General features: G+C 36.4%; 1 protein-coding gene across 1 annotated transcript; it reads right to left on the reverse strand.

The window, feature by feature from the left end:
* Positions 1–312: 312 nt before the first annotated feature.
* Positions 313–21,767, reverse strand: RCAN3 (RCAN family member 3). The gene is made up of 5 exons (XM_072419219.1): positions 21,654–21,767; positions 18,713–18,954; positions 17,831–18,004; positions 8,198–8,369; positions 313–5,863 (listed from the first exon to the last, which is right to left on the reverse strand). Exons 2-5 carry the CDS (start codon positions 18,905–18,907, stop codon positions 5,703–5,705), a joined length of 702 nt encoding a protein of 233 aa, XP_072275320.1. The 5' UTR covers positions 18,908–18,954; positions 21,654–21,767; the 3' UTR covers positions 313–5,702.
* Positions 21,768–23,685: the final 1,918 nt, after the last annotated feature.

Below are 23,685 nucleotides of genomic sequence, written 5' to 3' on the forward strand. Positions count from 1 at the left end.
CTAGGCTCCATAAAGTTTTTTTTTCTTGTTCTTGCTTTGTTTATGATTAACTCACAGTGAGGATTTTACCTGACAGTTACTTTTCACAGTAACTGACACTTCACTTCCTAATAAAATGTTGAGACAAACATCTGTCCTAATTGCATTTATTAAAATAATGTACCTGTTCCAACTTACATACAAATTCAACTTAAGAACAAACCTACGGTTCCTATCTTGTATGTACCCCGGGAATACCTGTAATTTGATTTGTAGGATTTTACGATAATGTACAAATAAAATGTGACAATATAATAAAGAAGACAAGTAAAGTATATTGAAACAATATATTCAAACAGCAGCATCTAACAGTGAATACAGGTGACAGCAGTCTGGCATTACATCAAAATAATTTTATAGTAAATCCATAGCACCCCATAATACAGTATTTTGCCATTTTCTCAAAAATAAAACATTTTTCATATAAGGACAGAACAGGACATAACAGAACATGAATTAGCCACTTTTTGTAAGCAAAGAGGACAATTTCTCTCTACATCTAGAGCTTCTTGTTACATTAGGCAGGTAGAGATTAAGTGCAGTAACCTATAGAAACTAGCCAAAAACTGGGCAACTCAACACAATTTATCATTTCCCATGTTAGTCAGTGTGTAATAAAGACCCTCACAAGTAGATCTGTCCCTATAGAAGTATTACTTCTGCAAGTGGCTTCACTTTTTCCAAAAGGATCCTGGCCACGGCTTAGATGATTATTGATTTCTACAGCCTAGATTATGATAAAGATTAACAGTGGCAACCAAAAGGCTGGTTGATGGCTCTCTTCAAACTACCAATACACAGTGATATAGGAAGCACCATCAAGCCAATCATTATGGCAACACTGACAGTGGACCCCCTCAGACAGAAGCTCTGCATTTAATTGGAACTTTTCGGCAATAGGGAGAAGTCTCCTCTTTTAAAGAAATTTCCCAGATGGAATCAAACTGGATCTAAAGCCAAAACTGTTTTATTTATGGTGAGGGGTTGGATCTTTCAGTAGGGACACTTGAATTGTCACTTTGGAGAGATTTACTGACTTTTTGATGTTTCTGTAGGACAGGGAGTAAGAAAAGATCTCTCCAATGGTAGTATTCCCTACTCTGCCCAAAACAAAAAAAAAAAGTTTTGCCTTTGGATCCAACTTCAACAGTCAGTTGAGTTTTTTCATTAAACCTGCCTTTCATAGAATCTGCTAGTCCGACACAACAAAATAGCACTATAGGGACTTAAAGCTCAACTTCAGGAAAAGCAAATGTTGTCTAAGTACAAGAGCATGACTTGTGTATTTCTTCCACATCTGTACAGTAATTAATTGTGCAGGAAATTCCTGTAATATCTGCTGATATCACCGTGTGCATGGTGAATGGTCCCATATCCATCACCTTCTGTTTACTGCTGGCAGACTGAATAGTAGATCAGCTGGGTCCCTCCCAATGCTTTGCTCTCTGCAAATGTCCAGCACAATGATGATGTCCCTGGTACTTTTACAAATTAATCATTGGGTTTTCAAAGCATTTGGTGCACACAGAGTATATTTACATCATTTGTGGTGATTAAGGAGTATGCTGAATACGGTTTTTCTATTTGACTAGAGATTTATTGTACTAGTGTAGTAGTAAAAACTGGAGTAACTTTTCTATAACTACCAATCAGATTTAAATTTCATCTGACTAGTGACGTTTGGGAAATATCTCTAGTTCTAAGTAATGACACAAGAAGTTTAGGCTTTGTTCCAATGTACATATCTAACAGGATAATGAGCTGCAGAAGATGAAGACTCTCCATGTAAGGGAAGAAGTGGGGCAATTTACAATCAAATCCCTAAAGCGGGCTTAAATCTTTGGCTAAGCTTTAGTTATATCTTATACATCTGCTGTGCCTAAACAAATCTAAGCACTACCACACATTGTGTGACAAATTGCAAGTGTATTTTCTGGTCCACTGTGGTGTAAAAGCAGCAAATTCCAATGAATAAGCTACCTTAAGGCAAGGTACATTAACGCACATGAAAAAAGGGCTTAAAGTAGAGCTAAACATAATTTATAAAGGAGGTTTACCTTGGTAATGTACCGTCAAACGTAATCTTCAAATAAAATTTGCAGGTTGTATTAAATGAATACCAAGCGATCTTACCATAAGGATTCTTCCTTTTATATGGTGACAACTAATAGTGACAAAAATTGTGCTCCTGGTGTTGTCATCCTGATGCATGCGCCCCTAATGAAGACTACCATACTCACACATTGCCAGTGCTTGGTCCAGTGCAATAATATGCAGCCAACTCTGGCTGTAAGAGGCTGGAGATCAGCAGCACTGTGATAGAAACATATGAAAGCTAAAAAAGGTGAAAGATTGAAAGGCAAGTAGTACAGGTAATTTTAGTTAGTTGGTTAATTTAGGTTAGAGAACAGTAACTGTAAGGAAAATTAGAGGATTTAGGTCTATCATATGCAAAGCCTATTTTGTTCCATCTTCGCTAGAAGTTGCACAGAGAAACCTAATCCCTCTGCTGTATATGTCAAGTTTCAGCATATTTAGTTTTGCACATACATATATTAATCTCTTCAATATTACATAAACCATTTATGTACTCACTCTACATTAAAAAGCAGCTAAGGGTGTCATTTTCCCTAAAGCCATTGCACATCTTTACATACAGTCAACATAATACAGAACATTATAATATTCACCAAATATGGCTTGTCTAAACACAAAACAGTAGGCTACTGACATTTCATTACAAGTGCTGTAATACATGAAAACATGTAAAGTGCCTTTAAAAAAAGCTGAATGTCATATTTTAGGCTTTGAAATACATTCACAGTAATGGGAAAAGTTTATATTTTCCCACTTCCAATACAAGTATTTCTTCCAAATTTTACAACACATCTGAAACATCTGCTTAAAATTTTAATCTAATAAAAAGGCAGAGTTTTGCAACAATTAAGACACACTTGCAGTCATTTTTTTGGAATTTACAACCATGATCAATAAATAACATTCCCCTCTGTGTGAGGCTATTCCCTATATTATGATATTCTTAAGTGTTACAACTTAAAGTGGAAATACAGTCACAATTTGCCTTATCCAGTGATCAACCCAGAATCGTTTTTAAGCCGGGTGGGATCAAATTGGAGGCAGGTGGCAGTCTCTGTATTGTGACCCAACACTTCAGTAACCACCTAAAAACAGCTGGGTGATTACTGAAAAGTGCTGGGTGGTGTGCTCAGGTAAAAGGGGCTAGGGAGAACACCGCTTGTCAATTTTACTTCTAGGAACAGAATCCTATCTAAAATGGTTAAACTGACATAATATACATTGGATAATAGGAAATGTGCCCACTTGGCTCTCCTGTTGTGATTTTTGCTTTGAAGTAGGTAAGGCAGAAAATATGATTCTAATTGCTAAGTAAACAAACCAGGAAGGATGTTAAAGTGAATTGCTTTGCTGACAAGTACAGCTCTCCCTCCAAACAGAATATGACATAGTAATGCATAGGAGCTGCTGCTGGAACAACTAAACAGTGAAGTAGGGGTAAATGTGTTTTTTTAGACAATATGGCTAATAATGAATATGTATTACTATATTGTATTGTTATGCCAAACTGAATGCTGGTTTAAAGACCTGTTCCACTCAAACTTAATATTTCCGTAGAGAGTGCTAATGTATTTAGGGATCTCCATATTTGTTAGTAAGAGGAGCAAAGTTCAGGCACAATGGCATCATCCTTTGACATACAGAAAAGTCTCAACATCTCCTATTCTTACATGCATCAGAATAACATGATCCGAGCACTGTGACAGGCTAACAATCAAATAAATAGCAAGTGTTGCATTAACAGTCTTAATTAGCTGATTTTTTTAGCTTATTTTTACAGCACTCCTGCCTTCATATTAGTTAAAATCTTAAGAACATTCAAAAATGTCCTTATATAATCAACAGAAACATAATCTTTTTTTAATACAAAAAGTTCAACACCTTCTAAAATGTACAGGGATACAAGTAGAAGTGGATAACAGTCTTTTTTTTTTTTTTTATAAAAGATCAATTAACTGATCGCTAATTACGTGATGTGATCTGTTCCGGCAATCTGAGTAATGCTCATGTCTTCTGGTTTCAGAGATATAAATATATATCATATTTAAATATTTGAATAAATCAGCTTATTCAGCCACCACATATAAAGAGTGGTGTGCTGCAATATAGAACATTTTGGTTCTTGCGGTTAGATACACTTTAAAGACCGGTCATTAGTTAAATACCTCTTTTTGACATTGTTAAACATGAAAACAATGGCTACCATATGAATGTTTAAATCACAGGTAGTAAAATATTTGAAAGTCAAACTAGGGGTGCGTACACACTTCCAATTTTTATCGTTCCAGACGAACGATCGATTGGGCAAAAAATCGTTCGTAAAAAAGTAACCAACGACGCCGACGAACGAGGAAAGTCGCTGGAAACGAACGACCGGACCGACGGATCGGATTGGACGACGATCGTTGAACATCGTTCGTGTGTACGGTCGTTCGTTGATCGTCCATGTTCAGAGCATGCGTGATGAACGAACGTCCGTCACTTTCCTGTCGTGCACATAGTTCCTCTATCGCTCAAACGATCGTATCTATTGTGTGTACAATATCTACGAACGATCGTGTCGTTAACTCTATGTGCAAGATCGGTGCTATACGATCGTTCATATATATCGTGCATGAACGTTCGTCGTTCGTTTTCCAACGATAATAATTGGAAGTGTGTATGTAGCTTTAGTCTGCTACCAACCTCCCACTCCCACCCCCACCATCTACACCTGACAGCTATGTGACTATCTCTGATTACCAAGATGGGCAAAATAGGAAGGTAAGCCATTTTTTTTGTATTTCACTTCTCTGTGACCAGAAGAAATGAGTGAGAATAAGTGACCAGCTGGCTTACACTTTTAACCTATTATTTATAAATGGACCTAAAGAGTCAGCCAGTATTTGTCCCTTGGTGAAAGTTATTGTGGGCTGATTGCACTTTTATTTTAATTTAAGAGAACAGATGGCTTTCAGCTGGCCTCCAGTGCTGGTATTCACTAACAATGGAAAAATAGTACTCTACCAAGCTTGTAAAACTTTCATCTATGGTATATGCAGGGTACAAAAAGAGAATTAAAAAGCAGCATGGGGTCGTAACCCCATAATCCCTTTGCACCCGGTCAGTGGTTGACTGTTACTCTATAACCTAAAATCTTTTTTTTATTACAGAAAACCTGTAGCACTTGTGCCTAGCTTAACACATTCCTGTCCTAGGACATTTTTCAAGCCCTAGTTGAAAGAGGTCAGCAAACATTAAATATCCTGATGAACTGATATACTATACATTGAATATCTTCTTTTTACATGGCAATGTCCATAATCAATCAATTGCATGAGTCACAAACTATATTTTGCTGCAGTCAAAACATTTTGCTCATAGCAAAAAAGTGTTAAAACACTGATAAAATATAACACGCACATTGTAGGAAAAACATAAAAAACAAGAAAATAACAACAGCATTTAGACAGCTTCTGATAACATGACCTAGATTGTCGTTAGCTATATACATCGTAAATAGCTCTACATTTCCCTTTAAAGATATGTTTTCTAAAATCTAGTTTTTACAGATAAAAGGCGACATACTAGTTTAAAATGGCCGAAGGAAGGGAAGGGCGCTTTGTCTGAACTATCTTTTGCTTTTGTATCTTCATTTCGTCTTCCTCCTCCTCGTTTTCACTTTCACAGACATGAACCACCACACTAGGAGTGGATTCTGTCCCTGCGTGTAGTTCATACTTCTCTCCTATGGTGAAATAAAAGAGATAAAGAAGCAATTCATTTTTATCAACAGCAAAACAAATATTGTATACAGAGGACTTATACAAAGCAGCTGCTTAGCCTGAAGAATTGTTTTTATGTTTTAACACACTTGTATTTGAGAGTTTGTATGGTTTAATGTCATTAAAGCAACACATAGCAATTTACACTGCAGGTTATACTCATGGAGGCTGCATTTTGAGCTGCTGAGAATTGCTTCTTGGTGAGATGTCCAATATAGATTTTCAGGAATACAGACCTACTGTGGCCAATATAGGGATGTCAAACTCTTCCTGATGGATATCTTTATTTGTTTCTTTTGCAAATGGGGAGGAGGACTGCAGCAACAGAGTTTCTACAGGCAGGTCTCACTGTTGAAGTTTCCAACATACATACAGGCAATAACCTTCCTATAACTTAATATCCCTTTTGAGTGGACAAGCGCTTTCTAAACTGGTCAAATTTCATGATTTTACAAACCTTCCCTGGTAAAACACTAATTATGTAATAAGCCTGAGGTTACCAATCTTGTTCAGTCAGCTCCAGAAGTAAATAAAAGAACCAGATAATATATTATGTAAGTGATAAAGGGATTTAGTCTTGTAAAGATAGAAGCAATATATTTTACAGGCTGTATTCAAACAACTGCTGTTTATTTAAGGTGCACAGCAGGAAACCTGCTATATTGTTTCATTTTTTACAACATATGTACACAAAGCATGTCTATCAACCATCCAATAAGTTGTATCTTCTGATAGTGGCATTTATTAAAATGGTTTATTTTAAAGCACAGCATTTAGGACATCAAACATAATTAGTAACTATAAAAATCGGAAACTATGGTCAAATTTACTATGTTTAAAAGTAAATGGAATAGATGATTTGATTAATTTGTCAGCAGGACTGCTTTTTCTTTCTCCCTATTGGCTGGTGGGTCTGCTATCTGTAATGAGCCAAGCATTGCACATGGTGAACAAAAGGGTTGATGCCAAGTTAAGTTAAACCTGTGCAGTCTTTTGACCGAGATTATGTAAGCTGCCATTGCTGCACTACTTATAAATATACAGCTTGCATGGTTAATGTTTGATTCTCTACTTTTATTACTTTCTGAATCACTGACCAATAATGAGTATACAGTTCAGGTGTTCAGTAATTGCCACACAGTTATATGCATGCTTTCAGGTGTGTGGTTACATCCAGGCAATTAGAATTCACTGGAATAAATTCAGAAATGGCAGCTCACATGATATCACAGTGGTAGATTCACTTTAAGGAGGCGTTAATTCATGATCTTGACAATGAAAATGCATTCATTGTCATTTCTTGACCTTTTCTTTTTTTTTGACAAAGTCTGTTTCCTTCTCAGCAATTACAGAAGAATGTTGATCCTGTTGCAGCTTGGGTGATCTCTCTCTTCCATACTTTTTAGCTTGGGTAAAGCTGTTAGTTTGGCAGACTGCTCCTTCTCTCTCAGTCACAGAGAGATTTATATTCGCTTTTTGTCTGCCAGTCTCTCGGTAACATAACAGATTAGGCAGGCTTCTGAAAAATGCTGCAGTTTTTGCAACATGGCAAAAGTCTGTTGGAATATGGAAGCAATAAAAGAATGGTGTTGGGACAGGCTGTAAATTCAAACCAAGCTGCAATATATGAAATGTTTGTTTTGGGGTTTAAATACGCTGCATTACCAGGTTGCAAGTTAAATAGGCTGTGTGTTTATAGAACCGGAACTATACAGCTCTCTGTTTTTCACTGAAAACATTAGTAAAAATGTTGATAGGGTATGAATTAGTCAAAAAAAGTAATTTTTCTAAAATTTCTGTTATATGATCTGACAATCTCCAGACAGGAGGAAGGACACATACATAGGCATGCCTACATAACTGCATAGGGGCAAAAACCCAAACAGTGACGCTATTCCTTAAGGAAGAGTAATGGTAGCCAGTCTTATTACTGTAAACTGTAGCCTTTCAGCTCTCTGAATGGAAAATCTGAAGAAGAAGTTTGATTGATCCACTGCAAGAAACAAAATAATATTAAGTGACTAGGCAAAGGCTTAATTTTGACCGGAGGTTTGCTTTACAATACACCTGTCCATTGGTAAATACCATCCGTGTGATTCAATACAATTACAAATTTCTAAACATTTAGTGATATAAACCAGCTGTTTCAACACCTCTTCTGGGCATTGCTATCTTAATTTCGACCCTCAAAATGTGGGGAACCCAAACCCCATAAAGCCATTTTGGCATGTGTAAAACTAAAAACCCAATGGAAAGATATGTACGCATTGTACCTGTGTTATTCTTGTGTGACTTACCTGGGCCCAGCTTTGACACAGCACACAGAAGATCATAGTTGATCACTGGTGTTGGGTCTTCACTTTGCTTCCATCCTACTGGTGGAGATGCTGGAGGGGAGATTAGAAATTGCTTGACAGGCTGTGGAGGCAACAAAAAAGATTTCTCTCCTTCCTCATTGGACACCTGAGCCTGAAGGGAGGAAGAAAGAAAGAGTTGCTGACAAAATTATAAGAGTTTACAATAAAGTCACTTTCTGTCAAATGGCACAGAACATTGATGTTAACATTAACATTTGATTTTTTAACAGATGAATTCATGTATATAAGAGCAGCCATGAACAATTGCAGGATTCCTCTTGTTTTACATTTAGAATTTATATGTAATATTGCCCTTATAGAATTTCTCTTGTTATACGCTGCTTAGCATTTATATAAAATATTCTCTACAGAACTTAGATAGGTCCATAAATATTTGGACAGATACATCTTTTTTCTAGTTTTGGAACCCAGAAATTTATTAAAGCAAAGAAGTGGAATACTGCTGAATGGCCAAGTCAGTCACCTGATCTGAACCCAATTGAGCATGCATTTCACTTGTTAATGACTAAACTTCGAACAGAAAGGCCCACAAACAAACAGCAACTGAAAGCCGCTGCAGTAAAGGCCTGGCAGAGCATTAACAAGGAGGAAACTCAGCATCTGGTGATGTCCATGAGTTCAAGACTACAGGCTGTCATTGCCAGCAAAGGGTTTTCAACCAAGTGTTAGAAATGAACATTTTATTTTCAGCTTTTTAATTTGTCCAATTACTTTTGAGCCCCTGAAATGAAGTGATTGTGGTACAAAAAGGCTTTAGTTCCTCACATTTTTATGCAATCAATTAAAGCTGGAAAATCTGAGTTGTTTCTTTTAAAATTATTGTGGTAATGTACAGAACCAAAATTAGAAAAAAGTTGTCTCTGTCCAAATAGTTATGGACCTAACTGTAATTATTTTTTAAAGCAACCTGTGCAGTGGCCATGCAGGCTAAGCAAAAGTTTTGCTTTAAAGCTCCCAGCAGCAAATAGTCACATATCCTTTGCGGAAGACACCTCTGCAATAAAATACAAATTTTTTTCAGGTCTGAAGGAGTTGACATAGGGGAGCCCTGTGTAAGTTTTGACTGGAGAGAAATCAAAGTAAGACTGTGCACTGGAAAGATACATTTAGTATTTGTTTTAATGTGTCAAAAGCAAATATTTTAATGCTGCTTTACTTTTGGCAACATCAATGCACTGATCTTAATGAAATATACTTCAACATGCAAAACAATTTGAAGAAACTGAACCTGCATACTTTTCTGAGTCAGACTAAATTTACCAAACCTATTTACATGTGAGAACAGAGAACTCACTTACTCTTATTGCTGCATTAATAATGAGGAATAGATTTGGGACTGAACAATAATGTTGTCTGAAAATAAATCAACTCACTGACAAAACAAAATAAAAGCTTTTCATGAATACATACATCCAAAAGGAAATGGAGTGTTATTTTTATTTTTTAACTAGAACCTTTTTTCACTTCAGTGCAATTAAAAAGATTTTTTGTAAAAGGCTTTTCTTGGGAGTCCATTGAAGAACACCCGAAGTCCTGCTCAGACAATCTTATACACTTCTTTTACCAACATACCTCAGTTAGAAGAAAGTAAAGAAGTACCAAGAACATCATAGTTTTCCCCAGGCGTTTCTTTAGGCACTTTTGACTCCTCTACACACCAGTCATTTGTGGTGGCTAGTCTTCTGAATGGAATACAGTGGAACGAGCAGTCCCCAATCATTTGCTTACAAGTGCTCAGCATTGATTAAAGTGGGGCCCTGGAAATCCCACCCCCATCACACGTTTACATGCATGATGTACTTAAAGAGGACATATCACAACATTACCACTATATAAAAGGATGGCTAACCTTAGTTTTTTTTTCAAATCATCGTCACAGCAGTAAAGACTAAAGATGAAATTTGCAGCCTTCTGAAATACTTACATCGCATACCACAGAAGGCCATGGGCTGCTCCTTCTGCGCATGACCAAGATTGAGATTATCCAATTTTAACTGCTATTGTGAACTAAGCCTAACTTGTTACAATACATTGATTACACAATTACACAAAACATTAAAGACTAGAAAGTTGGGTCAAAATACCCAGGCATTGGACAGTTGGGGCATAAATGAATACATTTAATACAAAAAGGATATAAAATGGGACATATTAAGGGCACAGGCATTAGAAAGTTGGCACAAAGTATAGGGGAAGGTAGAAAACTGACACAATAATAAGGATTACTGGATACTTATGGCATAAAAAAAACTGTGAGGAAACTGGGAGGGAAAAAAAAAAGAATGAACATCAGAAACACAGAGTGAAGGAAGTTCTAAGTAATAGAATTATTATGGTGATTATGAAATCCTTTTTCATTTCTTGTACATTAAGGGACACAGGCAGGCTTGTACCTTCAAGATTCCAGAAGCAATCAAACTGAGGGGTGGGCAATGGAGCAAATAACTCCAAATATCACAGATAGAAAACAGGACTGCACTTGATGGATCTTACACCTAAAGCTGACACCAGAAAAGGGCTCAAATCTGTCTGGAAGAAAGCAAGAGAAGAAAATACTGGATCACCTTCCAAAGCGAATGGTGTGTGACACCAGATGACCAAAAAAGAAATGGAGAACTCTAATGAAGTTAAGAGTAGAAACAATCTAAATCAGTCTTCATTGGAAAACAGCAAGACTAACAAAGTCATGACAGCAGGCAGTGGTCAAAGCACTGAACCATTCACTGCCCTCCCATGCATTCTCTACTGGACTGCTGCTGGTAGGCACTACATATAGCATCTCCTCCAAGGCAGTGGTTCATTGGCGTAAGGAAACACATCTCAACCTCAATGCCTGTCTAAACATAGTTTTACAGTAGCAGGCTGCCAACAAAGCCACCTGGAAAATAAATAGGAACATAATAATGGAACCCATTTGTATCCCATATGATCACAAGAAATAATGAAAAACATTGGAGGCTCACTGTAGCAATGGATGGGACAGCCTTTTTATGTAAACAAAAAAGTGCACAATGCAAATAGATAGTGATGAAGGCCTTGTAAGGAATCTACCCCCCCCCCCTTATCCACCTAGTCAATGTACAAGTTCAGGGAGGAAACTGGACCAACAAATATAAAGATTTGTTGAAAATCACTAAGCCAACTGCACAGAGCCATCTAAGTTTGGTAAAGCAGAGAAAAGTGAAAAAATCCACAAAAAAATAGTCACAAGCTCTTCACATGACTCTGCACAACAGAGGGAGATATAAGTAAGAAAAAAAGCCTGGATTTTGACATAGAGATCTTACAAAGCCACTCAAACACCCCATTTAAGGGACATCCTAAATTAGCATCTAACTAAGCCAAAATGTCCGGCAAACAGAAGTTGAACCTTATGTCCTGCAAAGCATAAAGGTCTGTCTTTGCAGCTTCTGTTTCTCTTTAATTGGTGATATGCATCACTATTGTAACTATAAATGACTGTCCTGTTCCTCTCCAATGAGAAATATGCATCACCATTGTGACTATAACTCAATGAATCTGGATAAGATACATCTTCAGATGTGAGATCCAGCAACATAGGGTCAGTCACTACTCCTTTAGCAAGCAGGGAACAAACAAGATGTTCATGACTCCTTCTCAAACTCAAGGATAGGTTAGGATCTAGCATGAAGAACCAAAAACTTGGAGAATTTTTTCTAGTATTCAGCAATGAATAAAGAAGAACAAAGAAAAATGAAGATTAGAAAAAAAACTGGAAAAAGAGTTTGTCTTTTCCACAACAGGGCTGATGGAAAGAGGTCCATCCTCCTAAGACACTATACAGCTGGCCTGCAGTTTATTTTGTTTGCCAGAGTTCTATCCTCTTGCAGGCCCAAAAACAGAACTTTCTGTGTCCCTCAATGGACAAGAATAATATAAAGATATGCATGAACTGGGAAAAAACAGCAATTTACTGCTCAGTGGCATATAGTAAAGAAAGTAGACATTTTTCTGCTCATTTGATGCACAAACTAAATTAAAGAGTAAACGATCGGAGAACTTCAGCAAAACCAAAAATGAAAACATTCAATCAGAAAGAAAAGCATCTCTGTCAGCCACAAAATGTATAAGGTAGGACTTCTAAAACCAGATTTAAAAACAAAATCCACAAACTAAATTGTCTGCACACATTTTTAGGTGTAGAGCGAAAGTAAAGCCGACCTCAAGTTTCTACTGTGATGCACCATCACACTACTAAAACACCCCCAATAAATAAGCAAACAAGCATATTCACAGTTATATGCCACAGAGTCCAATGTAAGGGATGCCGATTCAGCCGTCCCTTACTTTGCTTTATGATTTGTGTATACTTAAACAAAAAAACAACATATTTTAGTGTTCGTTTCTTGAGACAATGATGATGCAACAACTTTTTAAATATAAATATGTAATCAGTGACATAAACATATGCAACATTTTTCATGCAGTCTGAAATATCAAAGGGCTGAAAAAAACCTAATGGAAACAACGTTGACTCCATGCCGCAGAATAATTAGCTAGGGCATGGTGCTGTGTGCCACGGTTCGGTGAATTATGCATGATATGTAGACCACCTATGGTAAAACACAACTAAATACAAAGCTAGTTAAACAAATATACAATCTCTACTTTGTATACTTTGCTCACAATCACAAAGTCATTTTTAACAGTGAGCATTTCCTAGTCATAAACTACATTTTACTACAGATGTGCAGCACATTGCATACATTAATAATGCAAATGTTACAAAAAAATGTTCAGTAAAGTTGCAGTAAAGAAATAGTTATAGATAATGGGATTGGCAATCCTAAAGCAAGGTAAAGCCAAGCAATCTTCTGCTGCCACGCATTTTAAAAGTTCACATAATATATCAGCCCAGCAAAGCGCTTGTTGTGTTTTATGAGTAATTATGGCCCTATAATTAGGTGCTAATGCATTAATGACATCCAGGTACTAAAGGATTGACATCTGATACAAGGTTTACGCACTGCATGTATTTCTTGGGTAGAAGCTGTTTCTATCCTTCCTGTATTTAAAGAATACACTAAATGATGATGAGGTCACACATGTACATGATGATGTACCTGGACATGTCTCATATCTCTATCAGATTAGGTCTCCAAAACTAGGAAGATGAACTGTCAGATGCACGCAGGTAATCTGGGTTTAGGTTTACTCACTCAGTTCAGAAACTGATGGCTGTAGGCACAAAACGTCCATCAAAATACATATGCAATGAACATGACAAATACGGTTAGTCCCCAAGTTAAGGACATCCGACATACAGACGACTCCTAGATACGAATGGGGCTTCCCTGCTTGTTCGTATGCACAACAGAGGCTTGATAGGGGGGAGGGGGCAGTTCGCATGACTTCTGCAACGTCTTGTAACTCTTTAATAACCAATTTTTTTTTGCTTTGTTTGTGATTAACCGTGAGGATTTTATACAGTAACTGACATCACGCTGCCTAATAATATGTTGGGACAAACATCTGTCCTAATTGCATTTATTAAAATAATCTACCTGTTCAAACTTACATACAATTTTAACGTAAAAAAACCTACAGTCCCTATCTCGTATGTTACCCGGGGACTACTGTATTACCATCCTATCATATGACACTGGTATGTAGTGTCAGCAGGGAACTCATTAGAATTCTGAACCATGAAGTATAGAAGGGTATTATGGTTGATTGAAAAGAAGAGGAAAATGGAAATGTTGACCATAGCAGACAGATCCCAAAAGTCAAGCTGGAACATTAGTGTGAAGCTTATCCTCTGTTGGACTTTTATTTCTGTCTATGTCCCTGCTAAGAAGAATACTTCGGGTAATCACTGGATGGCAAATCAACAATTTTACACTTTTCACAAGAATAGAACATAAAAGAAAATCTTTTAATGGGATGCAAGTATTGGTTAGATTTGCTACCTAATAAAATGATTGCCCCCTGACTTTACCCTCCTAAATAGCCTTAAACGATAAAATACTCCAAAGTCAAAGGGAGTAGTGTCAATTCCTAACCTGCCACTCCACGGTAGCACTGTAAATAAAAACCCTTGATATTCTTCATTTGTAGCTACTCTACAGAAGGTACAAGCTGCCTCTTCTAGTGTGGAAGGATTTGCTATGTTTTTGTCATATTTAAGGCATTCTTGGGCCCTGCAAGACATGCCTTTAATCTATTACTATTGAAGCACTTGTAGAATAGGCTGGGTCAACTAAGAACAACAGCTATGGCATTTTACAGCATTGGTACACGTGACACTAAACTTTAAAACAACCTAACCAACTCAAAGATGGAAAAGAAAAAAATACACGGAAGCATGAAGAAATTGGCCATTGTGATGTTAATTCTCTCCAGCTTTATCATATTACAGAAATACAATGAAACCATTATTAGATAGACAAACGGAATGTATTTTTCTTTACCTCCTGATTTGTAGTATAGAACAGCAAAATAAATGTCCTTTAGGATGTCAAAGTCAATGGTGAATTTTTGCTACAAAAAGGCTGCTCTCCTAGTATATGAAGCAGAAAAAACAGCATCTTGGCATGCACAAGGCTTTAGAAGTAAGACAAACTTATGCTAAGGGCTACAAGATCAAGCCTTAATGATTTCAAAAAGGAGCCATTGTTGGGTGTGACTTTCCAGCTCTAAATTGACCAAACCAAATAAAGTGTAATTACTTCAACATCAACCTATGAATGTGCTATGAGGGCCTTAGGTATGGCAGCTATGTAATATCACACCCAAAAATTGTACTAGCCATGCATTTTCAAGTGCAAGAAGATAAAGTGCAATTCAAATGAATGCATTAAACTCACCTGGGGATACAACAGACACTTCACTCAATACCCATGTGTTTCCATATTGTTGTTCACCACCTGTACATGTACGGGCAGTGGAACTTAGTGGCAATAAAATCACACATTAAACAGATTTAATATACTTTGCATCTTTTTGTCAAATTTTTGGGTTATCATAGGAGAGATCACCACCATGTAAATGTTACAAATCACATGTAATACAAGCTAATTCCATCCCATCTGCAGGTGTCTGTAGAATGACTATACAAAGAGACAAGGCTTACTATTCTCAATGCTTTGGGGGAATTAGACATTTTTGTAAAAATGCTTTTTTTGGAGATCTCAGACACCTACCTTATGAATTTTCAGTGTGCTAGAAATCTGCTTTTATAATATGTGGCTGCTGTAGATGTCAAGTGTGATCAGTGTTCTCCCCAGCCCCATTTAGCTTGGCGCACCACCCGGCACTTTTCAGTAACCACCCGGCTGTTTTTGGGTAGTTACTGATAAGTTGGGTCACAATACAAGGTCTGCCACCCGCCTAAAATTTCTTCCCACCCGGTTAAAAAAAAATCCTGGGTTGAGCACTGAGTGTGATGATATTACTAGATAATTAATAATTAATGTACAATATATTGTCTATTTATCTTAGATCACTGGAACTGTAATACCTTTGGCCATGAACACCCATGGAAACATTAGCTGGTATGAAATGTGTAGTGCTCACACCAAGTTCTGGAGTAAATAATCAGATTTTCTGGTTTATTATCAAAATGCATATTTAATAAAGGGAAGTTTTCTATACTATATACATGTCAGTTATCTACATTTATCTATGTATAAGTGCCCTGAAAATATAAACCTACCAAGTATTTCTTTACACAACCAGACTGGCAGTACCCATCATGTAACCTGCCTTGAATATATAGGATTTGCTCAATTGTTTACAATAAATATTTCAGCAAGCCACTAATATTATATGTCAACCTGAATTTAAATACACAAACTTGTTGTACAGCTGTTGCTAGAGTGTTATATGTTTTTTAATTTTACTGTTTTAAACACTTTTTATATTTATTTTTTTATTTAAATGAAGCCACGCAGAGGAGGAGTTAACTAGATTTATAAACCTCACAAAGTTCAATTTTAATAAAAGTTTGCCACACTAATTCCTTATAAGCCCCTGTCACAACATGCTCAATTGCACTGCACATCATTATTCAGAATAGTGAGGCACTTTAAAGTACCAGACTATGTTTGTAAGCTGTATTAGTACTTCTTCAGGACACAAAACACCTTTATACAGTAGCACCAAATCCATTAAAACTTAACAAGCTCTGGATGGCCCTGGCAGCAAATGCAATACCAACTGCTGATTCTGATTTCTTTATAAACTCACAAAATTGGCTAGTAAGGGAGAAAGAAAAGCCTATTCTTTTACAGTCCTTTTTCATAATAAACAGTGTGCCCAAAATAAACTAATGCTGCCCTAAAAGGTTAATCATAGAACTTCCTTGACAATGTCTGTGTTCTATGCCCTCTAGTGGTTTATTCACATAAAAGATTCACTGTAGATTCACTTGTTGCTATATTATTCAGCTAAAAATATCAGGAGAGGCTTTTCTATAAGTGCAGAGTTGGGCTATTTGCTCTTCAGCAGAAATCTATGGGCCAGCATACATTGTATATTAAAATTAATTTTTAAAAATATTCTCCCTCTGTTGTATGTGTTTCTAATTACAGTGAAGTGACTAAGTCACCTGCAGTGAATGTTAAGTGAATGATTTCATATTCACTATTTTGGACTCTATTAAACAGGGAATCCCCTCAAACATTTCTTCGAGGGAATGTCTGATTCCCTGTCTTATAAATAGAGCCCTTTATAAATATGATTGACTGTTTAGTTTTGGATGGAATAGAGAATGTTTAGAAACTAGAATGCTTTAAATGATGTCTGTTATACCACTATGGAAGTTTGTCTGGTAGATTTGAAATATCCAAATTCCCATAGATTTTGCTTGGCACATATATCACTGATTTCAATGACTGGAAATAAGGTAAATTGTCAGTGTGTTTCAGAACAAACATTGTTCTCTCTTAGGTAAGCATTACCATCGATGTGGGAACCAGGTTTGCTTTAAAACTTGCAAATAAGCATCCAATAGTTTATATTTTCCATTGTGGATCATCTCTCCCTACTATTGGGTTTACAGTCTATCAACTGGTTATTACAAAACACTGCTGCTGGTTCTTTGTTGATTGAGCTCGGCCACAAACAGAGGCAAGCTGCTCCACCCCCTGTGAATATTTAATACAGGTAATTGTACGCCATGCTGCAAATATATGCCCATACAACAACCTTTTCAGGTGAGCAATCACATCTACTGACTATTTCTAATTTTTACTGTTAAAGGTGCCAATGTCCCAATATTTTTACCTTCACTTTTCTAATCTACTATTGCAAGACACTAAATTTAGTGGCTGTCATAAAGGATGGATCTATGAATAAGACATCCCAAGAGATCAACTTACAAAGACCCATTTGTTAGGTAGAGTTTAGAATTGTACTATAATATATTTACAGAGCCTTACATTCTGAATGATGTTTATATCAGAAATATAAAGCACAGTAACAAGTTGACTAAACATGGGGTACGATTTGTAACCCTAGTTAAATATTCAGTAGAGAGTTTTTCTAACATTTATTTCCTAGTCAGTATAAGATATATGCATCATGCTTTACCTGTGCAAAATACAACTTTAACTTTTTTCCATTGAAGTCTGATTCATGCAACTCAATTCTTGCTCTGGCAGCAGCTTCTGGGTTGCTGAAGTTTATCCTAACTCTTCTAAAGCTTTTGAAGAGCTGGAAAGAGACCTGATCATCATAGACAGTGAAGAGAGCTTTAAACCGTTCCTGCAAGGAAACAAAAAAGGGAAATAAATTACTTTCTCTAAATTAGCACCAAGAAAAAAGTCTTATTCCTTCTTTGCAATGGGCATTGAGTGAATATGCTGTCTATGGCACCCTGTGTCTGTATCTGCCTCTTTTATTGGGTTTTGCTGAATGAAAGGACAGAGCAGATCAAAGGGAATCACCAATCCAATCACAGGAGCAAGGCCTGTTTATTGTTTAGGACGTATGTTCAGGGGGAGTGGCCTTCCTCATATCTGTCCACTTCCCAATGTGTCACCTAGATATATTGGGACCTCATCAAAAGTAACTTTGACATTAAAACACCTGAGCAAAACACAAGGTGTATATGAGGCAAAATCAAAAACAATTTCCGCTGTAGCTGAAAGGAGCAGAGATTTCATCATTAAAGTGTGATTTGTTGTACCTGGATTTTTCTACATTAGTACTGCTTACCTAATATTATTAAGGTTCATTTTTGCTGATAAAATGTAAACAACTAGAAATAGATCTAATGATATGATAGACAGAACATTCCACAATCTGCACTTCAGGAACTGTTACTATGTTGTGCAGAACAATTATAGCTGAGATCTAATGTGAACCAAGTGTGCAGTTTCCCCAACCAAAACTGGAGTTTAGCTTTAAATGTTATAAGAGGTTTTTATTTTTTGTTTCTTTTCACAAGAGAAAAAACTGGGCCCTGCATACCTTCTGCTCGTCTACCTCAAACACAGATTCATGAACGCTACATGCAAACAAAGATGTCGGAAGGTCACTAAAATCCATCAGCTCTTCCAGGTCTTCTTCATTTTCACCAAAGATCATCTCTTCCTCCTCCTCTTCTTGGTCACTGCTGTATATATCGGAGCTTTCATTCCACGATTTCATGGTGTCCCTCAGCATTATTACTGCTTGCTAATTTCTTAGAATCTCCTGGTGGTTAAAACAATCTGTAAAAGACTTATAATTAGTACAAATAATTTCTAATCCAATAAAAAACACACACAGATAACAAACCATAAACTATGCCAGGGATCCTTAAAGAGGACTAACTAAACTCAAAAACCAGTCTTTCAATTATTATTCTATCCTTAGTTACGTGCACTAAAATGTTAGTCTTCCCTGGTGGCACTGGCTGGGTCAGCTTGTATCCATGAAAAATATAATGATTTATGAAGTCTTTAGAAGTGGTTAGCTTGTGATTGGCAAGTTTACGTTTTCTTTCTCTCCTGACCTTCTCCACCACCCACTCCCCCTCCCTCACTAGCTGAAGCCCTCAGCACGGAGAGCTCACAAGCTGAAAAGAAGCAGCTGCAGACCAAGCAGTCATACTTGGTGACATGAGAGTGACATGAGAGTCCCAGGCGAGGAAAGAAAAAAAATCTGCATAACTAGGGCAGTGGGAGTGGATTAGAAACACTCCCACCAAGGATGGTATTTCCCAGATTGCAGTTCACTGCCTAGGCGATGGAGGGACCTGGGGGTGTGGCCAGAACATAGTTTTTATGTTTAAATGTCAAAGCAAGCTGAAAAAAATGTATTTAGATGATTATAATTTGGGCTTATATCCATAAGCCTAAGTTGATTTTGTGAGTATAGGTACACTTTAACCTTATGGAGTCTGGTGGGGTAAGTCACATCTAGTGGGAAGTTCAGCATCAAATGCTATTTTTATTGTATACCAAATGTACACCAAAATAAATATAAAGGCAACAACCTGAAAAAAAAACAAAACAGGAAAGCTACATTGACTCGAGTATAAACCCAGGACATAAAATGTTGTCACTGCTAACATTCATTACAAATATCAAAAAAAATGCCAAATGTGAATGTTTACTCAAAAGAGAAAAAATTAAATCACATGGGCTAAGGATGTTTATTTTTTTCCCCCTTTTTATAGGTATTGATATGGTTATGAAAAATCACTTGCTCTTAAATGATCTTTTGTTCATATTTGTTGACCACCAGTAGATGGCGTTGTGTCCTCATGTATTTGTGTAACAAACTCTAATAATATCTCAGGCAGCAAGAGTTTGGTATTCATAAGGACACAGTGCCATCTAGTGGTGTGACCCGAATTTAAACCAAGTTTTGTTTTCAAATGGAATTTTCAGATCAAGAAAATCTTGGTTTATAGAGGTTAAATAATTTGTGTTTTTTGTAGGCAGCAGGTGCAGCTCTTTGATTTTGCTCCCATTCATTTATGATTTACTAACACTGTGTTGCAAAAGCTCTGTTAACAAACTTAATTATTAGAGGGTTAAGACCAAAGTTTCAGTTAGTCAGTCTGCCACTGCTGCTCTGTCTACATAGATTCTACATGGCACAGCTATTGTGTGGTCATAATAAAGCATAGTTTAGGGAAACACTTCTTGCTCCTTAGCTGATGTATTGTGCTGTAACTCTGGACCATACAGTGAGGGCAAATTATTTTCCTTAACAAAAGGTTTGTTTTCAGATTTTGTTCCCCATCATCATTGCATCTCTTTCTGCTGCTTCAAAGTCACTTCCTGTCTACATACATGCAATTTAATTTCTGTATGGCACTTCTGAGGATAAATTTCCTGGCAGTGAATATAGTGAATCATGTTGATGTAATGTTTGTTTAATCAAGTACTTATAGATCTCATAGAGACCAATATGAGAGGGTGACAATGCAGGAAAATGGGAAACAAAACCTTGCCACCTTATAACAAGAAGTAACTGAAAATGGGTTTTATTAAAGGATCTGGGAAAACACTCTAATATATTATTTTAAAACTAGCTAATTACCCGGGTATTTATTTATTGCAATCATATATTATACAGGAAATGGAATCATAAAAAGCTATAGTGATTTTCTTGTCTAAGGTGTTGTTTCATTTTTTTGCCTTTGATTGCACTCGGCAAATTGCCTTATGTTTTCTCGAAGGCATTATTACAGGCCAGAAATTTGTAAGAGTCCAAAAAAAAGTATGTAAAAATATAAACAAAAGGCACGCTGTCACTGAGCAATACACACATACATACAAAAATACCTCTGACATATACCACAGTGCTGTACAAAGATCAGTGGTGCACTCACATGAGTCCGAGTCATATGTCTAGCAATTTTAGTTTAAATGTCTCGATGCGTTTCCGAGTGATGGCATGCACACATCCAAATATAGCTCAGACATATAGCACAGCTCTGTACAAAGATGACTGGTGCACTCACATGAGTCTTAGTCATATATATGGCAAGTTTGATTGAAATGTCTCCATGCATTTCCTAGTGATGGTGGAACATACACACATCCATTCAATTTTATATATATATATAGATTATCAATAATAATAATAATAATAATAAAAATAAGATATTAATAATGTAAATAGAAATTCCACAGCAACCAATTTTATTAAAGTAATTTGTAGACTGAAACCTTTTATTTTTACACATTGATGATGAATAAAGTGCAGAATATAAATTTAAATTAGAATGAGAACTAATTGTTACCTTGGTAAGTAACCCACAATAGTGAATGACATAATATATAAACATATACAGTGCAGGAGATAGATGGAGGGCTGTCCCCATTAATAGGAAGGAGCAGCGTGCTCAGCCTGCACAGCCTCTCCAAGGAGCGATATGTTTATGGGAAGCAGTCATTATGAATAAACACCTTACCTGGAGTACATGATCCCTCACAGCTGCCAAACACACAGCTGATGATCGCAATCATCACAACCCGGAAACCAGAAGTGATGTCATAGGGCATGCGTTCCAAATACAGGAAGTGCCGTAACCACGCTGCCCAAAGACAGGAAGTAATAAATAAGTATGCGTTCCAAATACCGGAAGTTTTATTATTATGCGTTCCAAATAGAAAAGTCTAAGTAGTTGTACAGTCTAACTAAAAACAAACCTGGGGTAGCGGGGTAGCAATATTGCAATATTTAAGGTTAAACGCAATAAAGTAAGACATTCATATGTGTGCAATTATGAGCACTGCAACGAAAGGATATCTGTATAAAACCATAGAGAGAGAGAAGGAGCGATAGTGACACCTAATGGTAAAAAGGGTTAATAGCAAATAATGCTTGATGAGAATCAAAATTATATAACTTCCCTAAAAATGCAATAAATGGAAAAATGCCTAAAATATTATTATGTATGTCAGTATAATATGTCAGTAATATGTCAGTATAATAATATAAAATATATTATATATATAAAAAGGCAAAATAGATTTAAGTTGTAAATGTTATCTTAAATTTAGGCATATGTAGAAAGTAAATCCTTGCATGAAGATCCAATGAATCTATGGTTGTTGTATTTATTCCTTTGTATTTGGGGTAACTGTAATTAAATGTTTATCAAGATTTTTAAAGTTTGTACTTGAATAAACATTAGTGATTAGCAGTGTCTTATTTGATTAGTCTGTAGAACGCTTAGGCCAGGCCTGTACAGCTGAAATAGTTTCTACTAAATAGTTTGCTCATAGTTTTCCTTCCTTGAACAAGTTCTATTGATTCCCATAATAGTGAAACATAATGTCCACATTACACTAACCCATACCAACCAGTCAGAATTCAGAACTAATAATTTATTGTTGCATTTTGATATTTTTGTGGCTGCTGTGCTAACCCAGTTTAGTACTAATGAAGAAGGCACAATTTTAAAGTAACAAAAAAAGATGTGTTTATCTGAATAAATATTCCAAATATTTGATGTGTGTACATGTCAATATGAAACCCTAGGTATTAGAATTTGTTAGCTCTTCGGGGCAGATTCCTCTTCTCCTTCTGTGTCACTCTGCCCTTTGCAACCCCTATTTAATGTACAGTGCTGTGTAATATGTTGGTGCTATATAAATCCTGTTTAATAATAATAATTTTTAGGAGTGATCAGCAGTTATCTGATCACTTGAGCTGTATACTCATTCTGGGTCGGTAAATTGGTTTCTTTTTAAAATCAGAGGCTTTTATTGTGGAAAGAGACATGATGGGAGACATGATGTCCCTTCAGAAAAAGGCATTCTTACCTGCCTGATTGCTCCCTTCAAAGGCCAAAATTGCAAAGCTGTACACGCACAGCTGGCACATTCTGGCTTCTCCTGCAGCTGCCAGGACTGAATGAATCCTTCCATAGAAAATCACCCTCATTGTCTACAAGCTGGCCAGGCCCTGAACAAGCAACCCAACCCCAAACCATAAGATTTCCACCAACATTTAATAATATTTTTAAATCCCTTGTCAGATTCATAGACATCCACAACCTTTTCTGAGGACCTTAGAGATATTTTGGTCTATGTAATGTTTACATAGTAGAGATTCCTGTATATTCTCTAAGTGGGTTCCTAATATGGGCACTTAACCTACAATAGCTTTTCTAATTTCATGGATTCCAAGTGGTGTGCTTACTTTTTCATACAACAAATCTGTATTTTCATGTGTATATTTTTGAGCTCCTGTAAAACTGCACATGTCCAATGGTGTGTGGTGATTTAACTTGATGGGCACTGAAACACCAGGAAACTATTATATTTAATATTAATATTATTATTAATAACAGTATTTATATAGCACCAACATATTACAAAGTGCTGTACACTAAATAGGAAACAATTACATATATGGGTGCGATATTGTTGCACTTCATGTAATTCTATGTGCCTGTTTTTCTATTTTTTTCAAATCTGCCACATGTGTTAAAATCC

This window comes from Pyxicephalus adspersus, chromosome 1, assembly GCF_032062135.1.
Source record: "Pyxicephalus adspersus chromosome 1, UCB_Pads_2.0, whole genome shotgun sequence".
NCBI classification, from domain to species: Eukaryota; Metazoa; Chordata; class Amphibia; order Anura; family Pyxicephalidae; genus Pyxicephalus; species Pyxicephalus adspersus.

Coding starts and splice junctions, on each gene's coding strand:
- RCAN3 (XM_072419219.1), bottom strand. CDS start 18,907: ATGCTGAGGGACACCATGAAATCGTGGAATGAAAGCTCCGATATATAC. Junction 18,005..18,712: donor TTGAGGTAGACGAGCAGAAG/GTATGCAGGGCC, acceptor GTTTCCTTGCAG/GAACGGTTTAAAGCTCTCTT. Junction 8,370..17,830: donor TAAAGTTGTATTTTGCACAG/GTAAAGCATGAT, acceptor TCCTCCCTTCAG/GCTCAGGTGTCCAATGAGGA.